This window comes from Neolamprologus brichardi, chromosome 3, assembly GCF_056152115.1.
Source record: "Neolamprologus brichardi isolate AB-2024 chromosome 3, ASM5615211v1, whole genome shotgun sequence".
Classification (NCBI taxonomy): Eukaryota; Metazoa; Chordata; class Actinopteri; order Cichliformes; family Cichlidae; genus Neolamprologus; species Neolamprologus brichardi.
The window spans coordinates 9370608-9384047 of NC_142106.1; the positions used below are offsets into that span (position 1 = coordinate 9370608).

At 41.5% G+C, this 13440-nt stretch overlaps 1 protein-coding gene across 2 annotated transcripts; it reads left to right on the forward strand.

Annotated features, from left to right (window-relative positions):
• Positions 1-11270: 11270 nt before the first annotated feature.
• LOC148103402 (E3 ubiquitin-protein ligase TRIM35-like) lies at positions 11271-12662 on the forward strand. Of its 2 annotated transcripts, XM_087838717.1 has the most exons (3): positions 11271-11507; positions 11694-11960; positions 11994-12662. In XM_087838717.1, the coding sequence occupies exons 1-3, from the start codon at positions 11271-11273 to the stop codon at positions 12660-12662; spliced, it is 1173 nt and encodes a 390-aa protein (XP_087694843.1). The 2 variants fall into 2 exon arrangements, with proteins under 2 accessions (XP_087694843.1, XP_087694842.1); XM_087838716.1 differs by having other exon boundaries at positions 11271-12662.
• The last annotated feature ends 778 nt before the right edge of the window (positions 12663-13440 follow it).

The window sequence follows — 13440 nt, forward strand, 5'->3', positions numbered from 1 at the left end:
GAGACCAAATATATTTTTAATAGCAGGTTGTATACATTTTTATTTCTGCTGTAAAGTTGAACATGTTCACATGAGTGTCTATGGAGAGTGACTGACTCTATAAATCTCCAGTGGACATTAGAGGAACTGCAGCATTTGGTGCTCTTGGTTTGTTCAGTGTTGTAGTGGGAGGAGTCAGAGACACTGAGCTGGACGGAATTAAGATTTAATGTTAAATTAGGTTGACATTAAATTAGATTAAGATTAATTATGTCATAGAAGCAAAAGTAGCTGAATTTAAGAAACTGGTGATGATGTGTAAAATAAACCCAGTTTGGATTATGAGTAAATGATTTTACATTTAACAGCATGATGGTATCAGTCAAATATATATTAGTCTGTCTGTAGATGTTCACACCATGTTAAGTTGTGTGTGTTTGTCCTCTGTGGTTAACACTAACGAGTCTGTTTCTGAGAAAGAAAAAGAAGCTTCATCTCCTGGTGTTTGAACACAGAGGTGTTCATTTGAAATAGAGGAAGAAACACATGTGAGTTATTTGTAAGAGCATTTCTGTAAACTCACACAGATCAGAGACTGTTATCATATTTACTAAATATGCATTCAAAACTATTGAGCCAATATTTTCAACTTATATGCCTGAAACATTTTCAAATGATGAGCTTCCAACAATGAGTTAAACAGTAAGAGCATGTGGAGAGTTTGGAAAAATCACATTAAGAAAGAGTCATCAAACATTTGGATTCATTTTAATGAGCTCAGACTTGTTGAAAATGCAGAGGAGCTGGTTGTGAACTGAGCTTCAGTTTATTAAAGAGATTTTGTTCATCTGGATGGAGGTTTTTCAGTGGGAGAAATGCTTTGCCACTCATCCAAGTTATTTCTCCGTCTCTCCAACCTTATAAACAGTACATTTTTATATCATTTATATATAATGACACTAGCACCACTGACTAACTTTTTGTGACTATCTCAGAGTGACACTAAAAACTAGTTCATGCATTTATTACTTCCAGGCTGGACGACTGTAATTCATTATTATCAGGATGTCCTAAAAACTCCCTGAAAAGCCTTCAGCTGATCCAAAATGCTGCAGCAAGAGTCCTGACAGGGACTAGAAAGAGAGAGCAGATTTCTCCTGTTTTGGCTTCCTGTTAAATCCAGAATTCAAAATCCTGCTCCTCACATACAAGGTCTTAAATAATCAGGCCCCATCTTATCTTAATGACCTTGTAGTACCATATCACCCTATTAGAGCACTTCGCTCTCGCTCTGTGGGACTTGGATACAGTCAGTGTTTCTTTTTCACTCACTGTGTATTTATACCTCTCTACATTTAATTATTACTTATTATTAATCTCCAGCTCTCTTCCACATGGAGGACAAAATGTTCATCATACTTCACCCCAGCTGTTTTAATTGGGTTATATAAATGAAAAAGATCAGTTCATTATAAAGGCTGGAGTTTTAGAAACAAAGAAACAAAGAACCTTTAAATAATTGATTTTTTGTTGCTCTTTGTTTGAGGTTTTTATGGCTGATGAAAAATTCTCACCATCCATCACTTATCCCAGCTTACCTGAAGTAAACATGAATCAATTTTAATTCTTTTTTTCACTTTATTAAAGTCGTAATAATTTAGAGAGCTTATATAAGATCTACATTCTTCGTATGATTTTCAGGTGTTGTCAAAAGTTCTAAACTGATCTACAGGTTACAGCACAAAACTTATTATTAATATACACACAATCATTTAAAAAATGGTGCACAGCTATGAATCATAGGATGCAGTTGCCTCCTGTTCCGTCAAAAAGGATGAAGCCTTGTTTCCTCTGCTGAAGGATGACATAAGCACTGAAGCACCTTTCTGTGGCATTGGGACAATTCAAACAGCTCTCATTATGGCTGCCACCCAACTAATAACAGGCCACTTGTCTTAGCTGGGAAACTTCCCAAGCAAGACTGAATATTCGACCGCACCCACAGGTTGCCATACACCCAGACTTGTTTTCACAACCAGGTTGAGAGCAGTGGAGTAAACATTTTCATTACAACCTGTTTAATAATGAAGACGTTTTTAGGCAAACATGTTTTATTGTGTCTTATTTTTATAGTGTGTTTTTACCCTTTTTAGCAAACCTTATGCAATAGTAAAAAAGCAGTGATTTGTGATTAAAAACAGGCTCTGTGATCATGTTATGTTAGGATTTTATTGTCTCCTGGCTGCTTTCAACCTGTTGTGTTTCTCACTGTCGTCACTTTGAGTTTGCGGTCACATAAAAGCTCGTTGTGGTATTTCATGTGGTCGTTTTGTGTCTCCTTCAGGTTATTTAGCATCTTCCTGAAGTCCTTTGGCTCTTCTGTTTGCTTTGTTATCATTTACATCATTCTGTCTGTAGGTGCTGAGTTATTTTTGTTAGACTATAAAATGCTTTTTTAAACCTTGCCCACCTTTACGGCCCCTCTAATGGATCCAGGATGCCACTTTCTCAATGTTATGAAAGAGCCCATCTGGAAGCACTCTATGTTTGATGTTGCTTTATTTCCCGTTTATTCTCTGTCGCATCAGGTTTCACAGAGCTGCACCTGAGGATTTCAGATCAGGTTCACCGATTTCAGCATCACTCATTGTTCAAAAGCTTAAGCTCTGTTTCACCGTGATGACAAGGAGAAAGGAGGTTTTTAAATCACAGAGACTTACTACATTTCAAAGGTTTCTTCTTATAGAAAAGCTTTTTTCACAGTGTCGGATTATAATACTATTTTATGCCATGTTAGACCCCTAATTAAAGATTGTGAATTATTATGTAGTTTTAGTTTGCATTATTCTCCTGAATTAGAAGAAGGTGATAACTATTACATTTGGTAAACTGATCTGCATTACATTAGACTGCTGATTTATTGTGAATGAATGATATTGTTTTATGATGCATTATACTGCTGAGTTATAAGAAATACTGTTCACAGAAAGTCATCGTCTCATTTGTCTGGTTAGAAGAGAACAGAGCATACTGCCCCATCTCAGCAGGAGCAGATAAACAGGGAGCCAAGGTCGTAGCTTAGGCGCTGTGTGAGAGAAAGAATGTGAATGTTTAGGCTTTTATGACTAGGTGGGGGCCACTAGAGGCTATAAGAGTTTGATCAAGGCTCCACCATTTTAAGATCTGATGCTGTCTGCTGTATGGTGTCCATCTCCCACGCGTGTGTTCATTAAATCATCGTTTGACTTGACCCGGCCGGACCAGTGTGGTTATTTTGATTTTTCCTCTTGTATCCATCCCCAATATTTGAATTCGTAACAGTTTTGGGGGCTCGTCCTGTGGTATTGGGATGGAAGTTTTGGAGGTTTGGACGGTCCGAGGTGGTTGAACGGGCAGGTACGAGCCAGTGGTCTGACGTGAGTGGGCAAGCCGGCACATTTAAAGGTGAGGCACAACCTGTTGAATGTAAATCCAAACTGTGCCAAATTGGACTGTATAAATTAAAAGCCTACTCACTGAAATTACTGGTGAAGGCCTGTTTTGAATTTGATGAAAAATCTCATGAGTTTTGAAACATGAAATAAGCTTAAAAGTAATAATACTGGGTTAGAGGCCCAAGGTAAAGGAAAATAATACTGAGTTAGAGGCTCAAGGTAAAGGAAAATAATACTGAGTTAGAGGCTTAGGTAGTTTGATAGGGAATTGGTCATTTTGAGAGTTAGAGGCTCCATTGTTCATAACGTTGCATCTGTGTCAGTCATACTCTTGTTTTAGAGAGTTGACGGCGGTTTAAAAGTATTATAAATTTTGTGAGAACGGTGGTTAGAGGCCACTAGGAGGAGCAGTGCTCAGAGGTAACGCTTGCCAAGGCCAGGGACGCCTAGGCCTTGTCCTCTTTGAGGGATAGTCAGTTGGTCACTGTGGAACTTGGGGCACTCCAGAATAACTAGTGGTTGCACCACTTACCGTGTTGAACGGTATCTGCGCTTTTTTGGACACTTTAAATTGAGTTAGGGACTTTAGAGATGAGGCCAGATACAGTTAGAGGCTGATACTGGTTAATTGATTACAAAAAAGTTGGACTTTCTTCAGTTGGACCCGTTATTTTAAATTTGTCAAAATTGTGTAGGCGCTAAAACTTTCAGGCCTGAGAGTGATTGTAAATATAAGACGTCTTTGTAAAATAACATAGAGAGTTGAGTGTGAAACGAGGCTGTGTGTGACGACAGCGCGCTGCAGTGCTGCGAACTATTTTGTGTGAATATGCAAATGAGGTGCCTGTTGTGAAGCCCACAGAGGACTTCCTGTTTAGCGTGTTATTGAGTTTTATATACGTATGATTTGCAAACAATGATACATGCCTGTAATTAAAACGCTGATTTTGCTGATTATAATATTACAAATAAAGTTTTGAATGACTACGGTGAATGTTTAATGTTTGGCTGGGTTTTGATATAGGAGAGACGGCTTTGCAGCTGCTGGGGGTAAGTGACCGGAAATATGCATGCCCATAAAAGGCAACTGCCTGACTGTGTGAACTATGCACCAAGAGAGAGAGTAAAATCTAGGCAGATGAACCAAATGGATGTTTTAAGAAAAATAGTAAATGAATGTTTTAGTCTCTTAATACAGGTGGATTTCTCTCAACCTGGAAACCTGAGTACAGCGGCAAAAGGATAGATTAACAAAATTGGGACGACAGACAGGCCAAGCTCTGGCTCAAAATTTTACAGCTTGACCTCTCACTTTGTCCCTACCCGAAAAAGAAGCTGTAAGGACATCTTCTCCTCCAGTTATCGGTTAAAATCACTGGAAATTTTCAGGCAAGTGTTTTACTGAATTGTTTTTGGCACCATGTGTCCCTGAATCTCACAAGCAAGCTCTAATTCCTGGCTGAAGACATGGAATGCTGTTATTTAAGGTGGGAAATCAAAATTTGGGAAACAAAATTAAAAACACACACAATTAGAGTAATGTCTTGTTGGAGAAAAATAAATAAAAAAGTTAAAATAACCCACCTACAAACGCACACACACGCAATGAAGAAACAGCTTACACTCATGAACACGTGAAGATTTTCCAGCAAGGTTAAAGCAGTGAAACTTAACATACACCTGATGTTAAATGATAAAGTCTATCCACTACTAACAAATAAACTCTCTGGGTTGCAGGACAACTTGACTTCAAAAAGAAAGATACTGGTATGACCAACCAGTGATGAAACAACAAATTTAGTGGTTAAAAGAGTCAAATTGTGACATGTTCTCCTCTGATTGATTAATACAAGAGATTACTGAATGAAATAAAATTCCTTTTTTGAGTTATTAAACATGATCTTAAGAATTTTAACGTGTACCTGTGTTGTCCTGTCAACTTGGTGGGTTAGGAGTTGATTATATAGTGAGAAAAAACAAAAAAAAAGGGTGGGGGAGAAGGCTGACACAGGGCCTGGCCCCTCTCTGAATAACACAGCCAAAACAACATTATTTTCCTGTTTGTCTGTTTTTGTTTTGTTTTTGTTTTTTCTCTTTATGCTTAATTACAGGCTGCTTTGTCGGCCCGGAAAGCCGAGGCTAACCTGGACTCCTGCTCTCCCCTCTACCATCTTTGCTCTCCCTTCTACCATCTTTGATGTGACCCTGACCAAATGCTACAGCAGCTGGACCCACAACAACAGCCTGAAAATGTCAACAGTGCTGCAGGAAAGCTATCTCATGCAGCGGAGACGGAGAACGTTAAATCCAAGGCCCGTTTCACTACACGGGGGAGATTTCCAGACGGCTTCAGCTGACAGAGCTGTGATGAGACGCCTATTAAGCCCGGATGAAAAGTGAGGCCGAGCAAAAGAATGCTGACCTTAACAACTCTGCATTAAAACTGTGCAGGAGAGTGACGGACCAACACGGATGATCGGGCAGCAAAAAGGGCGTGCCAGAGACACGAGGAGTAACTGAGGTCAGGAGGCACCTCAGATTGGACAAAAGCACCAGAATAACATAAGCTGAAGGCACAGGTGTCGGGGCTCGGCCAGGAGCTGACCTCTGAGAAGAGCCGAACAACAGAGCTGCAGAAGGCCGTGAAGCAAAGCAAGGAAAACATCAATAAACTTCAATCTGACGTGTACGGAAAAGACTCTGAGGTTTCTGCCCTCAGTAAGAGCTCAAGGCATCAGAGCAGAAACTGAGCATGGCTCAGGAGGAGCTGGACAAGGAGAAGATGCAGGACACTGGAGAAAAGGACTGCCTTAATTGGGGTCAGAACCAGTATGGACAGAACTTTGGGCAGCAGCACCAAGGGATGCAAACGGACTGGAAAGGGGGAGGCAGGACCCCAGAGCATGCTTCAGGCCGTGTTTACCCAGAACACCAGAACAGGAAGGTGATGAACACAAACACACACACAAACACACACATCTACATACACTGACTCAGAATCAAGAGAAACACACATACGAACACATATCCACTCGTTGATTGACTGAGAAATGACACACACACACGCACACAAATCGAAATGCTGATTCAATTCATTGAGAAGTGATCCACACACACACACACACATACACATGTTTGTGCAATGAAGAGTGATACACACACGCTGCTGCAATGAAGAATGCTTTACTAACAAATGCTATGCTGATACGCAAAATGCTGCACACAAACGTCCAAATACAGAATTTGTTACAACAACAAGAAGCCATTGATTGTTAATTGGTTAAATGCATTTCATGTCACCCAGAGGGCATTTGTGTAGATTTAGGGGACAGGGTCTAAGGCAGTTTGGTTATGAAAACAATGTCTGTGAGTGATGTCTGTTTATGGCTCAAGACCTCGACTGAATTGTTTACTGTGCTTCACACAGCCTGATAAGGAGCAGTGGTACAGAGTGAAAATGATGAATTAACGGTGTGAGCCTTATTTCGGAGCGCCACATTTTTGTGATTGAGATTTAATTGAAGGAGGAGCACACTGAAAAAAAGAAAAAAAGAAAAGGGGGCCAGCCCTTGGATTTACGTAAGCATCCCATGTGTATTTAACACGATTGCCTCAGGCTTTAAAGATCTGTACAAAATTCAACAGGAAATCATAGCTTCCCTGTATTTCCTACATTGTTGGCATGCTGGTGAGTGCTGTTGCTCCACAGTAAGAAGGTCCTGGGTGCAAGTCCACAGTCTGGCTAGTTTACAGTGGTTTCTCTCTGGGTATTCTGGTTTCCTGCCACAGTGAAAAGTCATGCAGCTATTAGAGCTAGGTTAATTGATGATTCTAAATTATCTGTGAATGTAAGTGTAAATGGTTGTTTGTTTCTAGGTGATAGACTGGTGACCTGTTCGGGGTGCACCCTGCCTCGTAACCTATCACTTTCTGGTGAAGTTTTGGTTGATTTTGGGTTTTGCTTAACAGGTTGATTTTATCAGTGAGGTTTGGATTGTTTTCTTTCTCTAAGAGAGAGAAAGATGGTTTTATGCTTGGACATGTTTCTAAGGGTCCCAGTATTTGGTATTATATGAGTATTTTATTGGTTACGTTTGTTTTTGCTTTTGTTACAGTGCACTGAAATAAGAACATCTGAGAGGAGTGATCCACCGGTGGTGATATTTTGGTATTTTGTGAGTTCCTGATTTAACAAATCAGCTCGTTAATCCAGGCCTGAGAGATTGAACTTTAAAGCGCTATAAAACATTCTTACTGAAAACAGTCGCAAAGTATTTTTCTCCACATTAAAATGGGCTCAGGAGAAAGCCACTTATTTGGGACAATTAGAAAATGAGAGTCCCTGCCTAAAAAGGATTCAGCGAGGTAATCCGACCTAAAGTTCTTCTTTTTCCTTTTGAAATGACGTCATTTTGCTGAGGGTGGAAATCAAATGCGGCGATGGTTTCCACTATCAGCAAAGAATGGATGAATGAATGGAAATAAAAACAAACTGACTGACTGGTAAAAGCTGACAAAGACTTGACTACGACTCAAAGTTAACCTCCACCTAGACAGGACAAAAGGGTGGATGAATTTATCTGTGCACAGACAAACATGAATTGGGTTGATGCTCTCCCTATAGCACTCATGAGTGTGAGGTGCTCAGTTAATCAGAGCACCGGGTTTACCCCATACGAACTGCTGACAGGGAGACAGTTTCCAGGCCCTGCAGCCAGTGTAAGAGAGTTAAGAGAGGAAACAAATGTGTCTGAACATGTGAAACAGTTTAAGGCACTAAAGGCTCTTGTCTCTAGTTTCACTACGCAGGTGGGAGATCCGACCGGAAAGGAGGTGACCACGCCGGAGGTGAAGTGGGTGTGGCTGAAGGTGTATAAGCGGAAGTGGGACGAGCCGAGGTGGACGGGACCATTCGAGGTGACCACTCGAACCTCTCACGCGGTCCAGCTGAGGGGCAAAGGCGACACTTGGTAACACTGGAGCCGGTGTGCGGTGGCGGAAGAGCCTAGGAGGTCGGAGAGGCTCTTAGGGAAAAAGGGGGACACGGCCGTGACCCTAAAAACACAGGTTTGAGCGAAAAAGGGGCAGAATAATCCCCTGACCTGTGCAACGACCGAAGGGTAGTCTAACCCTGGAGGTTGAAGCAAGAAGACTCGACAACAGGAGGACATCGGTGGCTGCAGCAATAAAAAATTGAAAAATTCTTTAGACAGAGGTTTGATTCTGATTAACATTGAAAAACCATAAGGTGATATTAAAATGGCTGTGAGAAACTATCATGTGAAAATAAAGCTTTGGGAAAACGGGAGAGTGATGGGGATGTTAACTGTGCTCACTGTGATCCTGGTAACGATTATTTTCTTATTGTGTGAATTGCCCAGTTTCAGAACTCATTCAACTTCTCTTCCTTCAGCGGATCCTGAGGTGACCCAACTTAAGCCTGTCACCCCCAACAAGAATGTCGATACAATTAATTATATGCATTATCACGTTCTCCGGCTGACCAATTTGACGCGTGATGCAGTTGAAGGGTTAGCAGAGCAATTAGGTCCCACCTATCTGATGGCAGTACAAAACAGGATGGCGCTTGACATGGTCCTGGCGGAAAAGGGGGACGTGTGTGCTATGTTCGGACAAATGTGTTGCACCTTCATTCCTGATAATACTGCTCCAGACGGCTCGATAACCAACTCTGGAGGGGCTGCGAACTCTGGCCCATAATATGCATGAACACTAAGGTATTGAAAACCCGTTGGAGGAGTGGATGACTTCTGTTTTTGGGCAATGGAAAGGTTTTGTCATGTCAATTATGGTTTCACTGTCTGTTTTTACTGCAGTTCTTACAACATGTGGATGCTGTTTCATTCCTAGCCTAAGGGCCCTAAAGACCAGGTCGATGTGGATATTGCAACCTTAGAATGCATGTTGTAAGTGATCTCTCCGGAAGGAGAGATCAAAGGGGTATTGTGAAATCAGTATTTTAAATTAGGTTATCTTATACCCATAGTCAAGGTAGATGAATTATGTTAAACAGCTGTAGAACATAAATATATTCCTTAGTCTAGGATGTGTGCAAAATATGTGACTTAGTTTCCATATTTTTAGGTTAAAGAACATAACCCCCTTTGTAGTATATTCTTACAGTATGTTAGACCAAATGTCTCAGTATATTTTGTTAGTAGGATAGACAAAAGTTCAAGTATATCTCTGGGGATTAAAAGAATGTGACCATCCTTTGGGTTCTGCTAGACAGGTGGGCGCCACCATTTATCTGCTGTGAATGTTTTACACTGTTTTCTTGCCATGTCAGACTGCTTAAATCATTTTCTGAGAATGTTGCGTGCGAAGGACCTTGGACCGTAACAGCAAAAGCAGACAACATTCTGTGCCCCCACCCTTGTAGAGGGTAGAAAGACAGGGAGCCCGAGGTCATAACTTAGGCGCCACGACAGATAAGAGAGTGTGAATGTTTAGGTTTACGACCAGGTGGGGGCTAGAGGAAAGTATAAAAAGCTGTGTAACACATCACCATTTGGAGACTTGCTGTGACCCTCTCTGCATCTCTCCCCATCATGATGGTTTTTATGCTCATTGTGTGAAAATTGTATGGAAATAAAGGATTGTTGATTGAGCATTTATACACCGAGTAAGTGTTCTTCCTTCAGCCCAAAGATTCAAAGAACTGGGAGAATTCAACAGAGGGAACGATGCTCGTCACAGTTCTCTCCCTCATGCACGAGCAACACAAAGAGCTCTGGTGACTTGCGTCTTGTTTTTGCCATTGTAGTAGAATTGTCTTGGCGTTTCAGCAATAGGTCTGTGCTAGATGAACGTATCAGCAACCTTCAAACACGTGTGGAGAATTCATTATTTCTTTGAAAGATTTTTACTAAATAACAGAAAAAAGAAAGTAAGAGAAAGAGATGTCAGAGATGAGTGTCAGTAACACAAAAGTAACACTCAGTGTCATGCAGTGACTTTTACACAACCAGATCAGATGAACCAACTCACACTAAAACATGCATTTTGCTGCACTCTTTACACTTATTTCTTTTCTTTCTGCTCTTTTATATATTTTGTAAAACCACAAAAAATATTTTATATCAGCAGCAATTTCTCTCAAACTGCTGCATCACAGCTTTCATGCTCTGACCTGCATGTGAAATGAGAGAAAAGCTCTTTATTAGTAACTTTTACAACTTCTGGCAGGTTAATGTCTGAACTTTGGAGTCAAACACACCCTTAGTTACAAGAAATAACACCACTGTCTGTAACTAAGTGAATCCACCTTAACACCACCTGTGTGTGTGTGACTGCATTACACTCCCACTGCTGGGAACCTGAACAAGAAGCAGAACAAAGTCTGAAATAGAAGCTGACAAACAGCTGCACCACCGAGTGACACTTTATTTTATAAACTTCACAACAGGTTTCATGTTGTGACCTGTGGAGGTGAAAAGACACAAAACCTGTTTTACAGTTTTTGAGCTGCAGGCAGGATTGAAACACACCTTAGTTAAAAGTCAAACAGCAACATTTGTCTCCTCCCCTCACGTCACTCAAATGTGACAAACCAGGAAACAGGAAGTTCTTCGTCCTCAGTAAAGAGAGACGCACAGACGATCAGACTGAGCTCAGACCAAACTAGCAGCTTCCTCTGAGTGAGTCCAGCTACAGGAGAGGAAAGTGGAAAACTCCAACACTGCTGCTTCAAGCTGCTGACGCTCCACACACTGAATGTGAGTTTGAGCAAAAACACGACTCAAAGGAAGTTTCAGTGAAGGTGGTAGAGGAGGGAGGGGAGCCAGGACTGACTGTACTTTCTGTCTGCTGTTTTCAGCTTCACTCACAGACTCAATGGCTTCCAGATCAGAGGAGGATCTCTGCTGTCCGGTCTGTCAGGAGGTCTTCAGAGATCCTGTTATTCTGTCATGTAGCCACAGCTTCTGTAAAGACTGTCTGAAGAGATGGTGGAGAGAGAGACCAACACACGACTGTCCAGTTTGTAAGAGAAGATCTTCAAAGGAAGAACCACCTTTAAATCTGGCTTTAAAGAACCTGTGTGAGTCGTTCTTACAGGAGAGAGATCAGAGAGCTTCAGAGGCTCTCTGCAGTCTGCACTCTGAGAAACTCAAACTCTTCTGTCTGGACCATCAGCAGCCAGTGTGTGTCGTCTGCTGTGCCTCAGAAAAACACACCAATCACAGATTCAGACCCATCGATGAAGCTGCACAACAACACAAGAAGGAACTTCAGGAAACTCTGGAGCCCTTAAAGAAGAAGTTAAAGGTTTGTGAAGAAGTTCAAGTGAAGTTTGATCAAACAGCAGAACACATTAAGGTCCAGGCCCGACACACAGAGAGGCAGATTAAGGAGCAGTTTAAGAAGCTTCAGCAGTTTCTAGCAGAGGAAGAGGAGGCCAGGCTGGCTGCACTGAGGGAGGAAGAGGAGCAGAAGAGTGGGATGATGAAGGAGAAGATGGAGGCTCTGAGCAGAGAGATAGCAGCTCTTTCAGACACAGTCAGAGCTACAGAGGAGGAGCTGAGAGCTGAAGACGTCTCATTCCTGCACAACTACAAGGCTGCAGTGGAAAGAGTCCAGCGCTGCCCCCTGCTGGATGATCCACAGCTGCCCTCAGGAGCTCTGATAGACCAGGCCAAACACCTGGGCAACCTGACCTTCAACATCTGGAACAACATGAAGGACATGGTCTCCTACACTCCTCTCATTCTGGACCCAAACACTGCTGGTCTAAACCTCATCCTGTCTGAAGATCTGACCAGTGTGAGAGGAGGAGGAAAGAGGCAGCAGCTTCCTGATAATCCAGAGAGGATTGATTGTTTCTACTCTGTCCTGGGCTCTGAGGGCTTTAACTCAGGGACTCACAGCTGGGATGTTGATGTTGGAGACAGTACATGGTGGAATCTGGGTGTGTTAGCAGAGTCTGTGCAGAGGAAGGGATACAAACTGTCTGGATTATGGAGAATAGGGTTATATAAAGGTAAATACTACAAACACTCACCATCAGCTCCTGTCACTGCTCTCTCAGTCCAGAAGAAGCTCCGGAGGATCAGAGTGAATCTGGACTGGAACAGAGGAAAGCTGTCGTTCTCTGATCCTGATACTAACACACACATACACACCTTCACACACACTTTCACTCACAGGATGTTTCCATACATTTACACTGTTGGTAAAGTGAAGGTGTGTCCGTTGAAGGTGTCAGTGTCAGTGCAGCAGATGAGTTGAGGATGATGATATTTCTAATGTTGTTTCCTGTCAGTGAATTGAAGCTGTTAAACTGCAGCTGTCCTCCTGCTGCCTCGTTGTTCCAAAGCTCTTTGTTTCTCTTTTAGTTCTCACTGTTTCTTTCTGTTTCTGCTGTCCACCTTTTCACATGGAAAATCATTTCACTGTTTCTCACTGAATGACTCCCCAAACTAGATTTGAAATTCTATCAAGTTTCTAATCATTACAAGTGATTTATGTTTCTATTTGATGTGTAAATGGAGATGATTTCGTTTGCTGGGATATGGACTGACATGTGTTGAATGGGAGGAGCAGTTTGTTGTTGTCTTCTTGTCTGTTTATGACAACAATAAATCTATTGTTGAAACAATGATTCATGTTTAACTCCATATATGAAATGTTTCTGATCTTTGAATTCTGTTTGATTAAAGACTTTCTTCATGACACAAATGAGATTTCAGTGTATTAATAGAACTAAATAAGCTCAGAGTTGAAAGGCTGGAGTATTATGTACGTGCTTCACTGTCAGTATCTTCAGGGGGGTTCAAAGGGAAACATCAAACATCAAAGATTTAAAAAATAATAAAGATAATAAACACACAGGTCAAAGGTCAGAGTCACAGGAATTAGGAAACAGTTCAGTTTCTTCCGTTTGAAATGTTTCAGTTTCTTTGCTTGATCAGTTCACACTTCTCTCTGTGAACGACTTCAGTGCTTCGTCCATGACTCCTGAAGGTAAAGGGCCCAAAGAGCCAATCAGCAGCTCTGAAACAGGAAA

Excerpts from the sequence above, each read along its gene's own strand:
- LOC148103402 (XM_087838716.1), top strand. The coding sequence starts at position 11,271 with ATGGCTTCCAGATCAGAGGAGGATCTCTGCTGTCCGGTCTGTCAGGAG.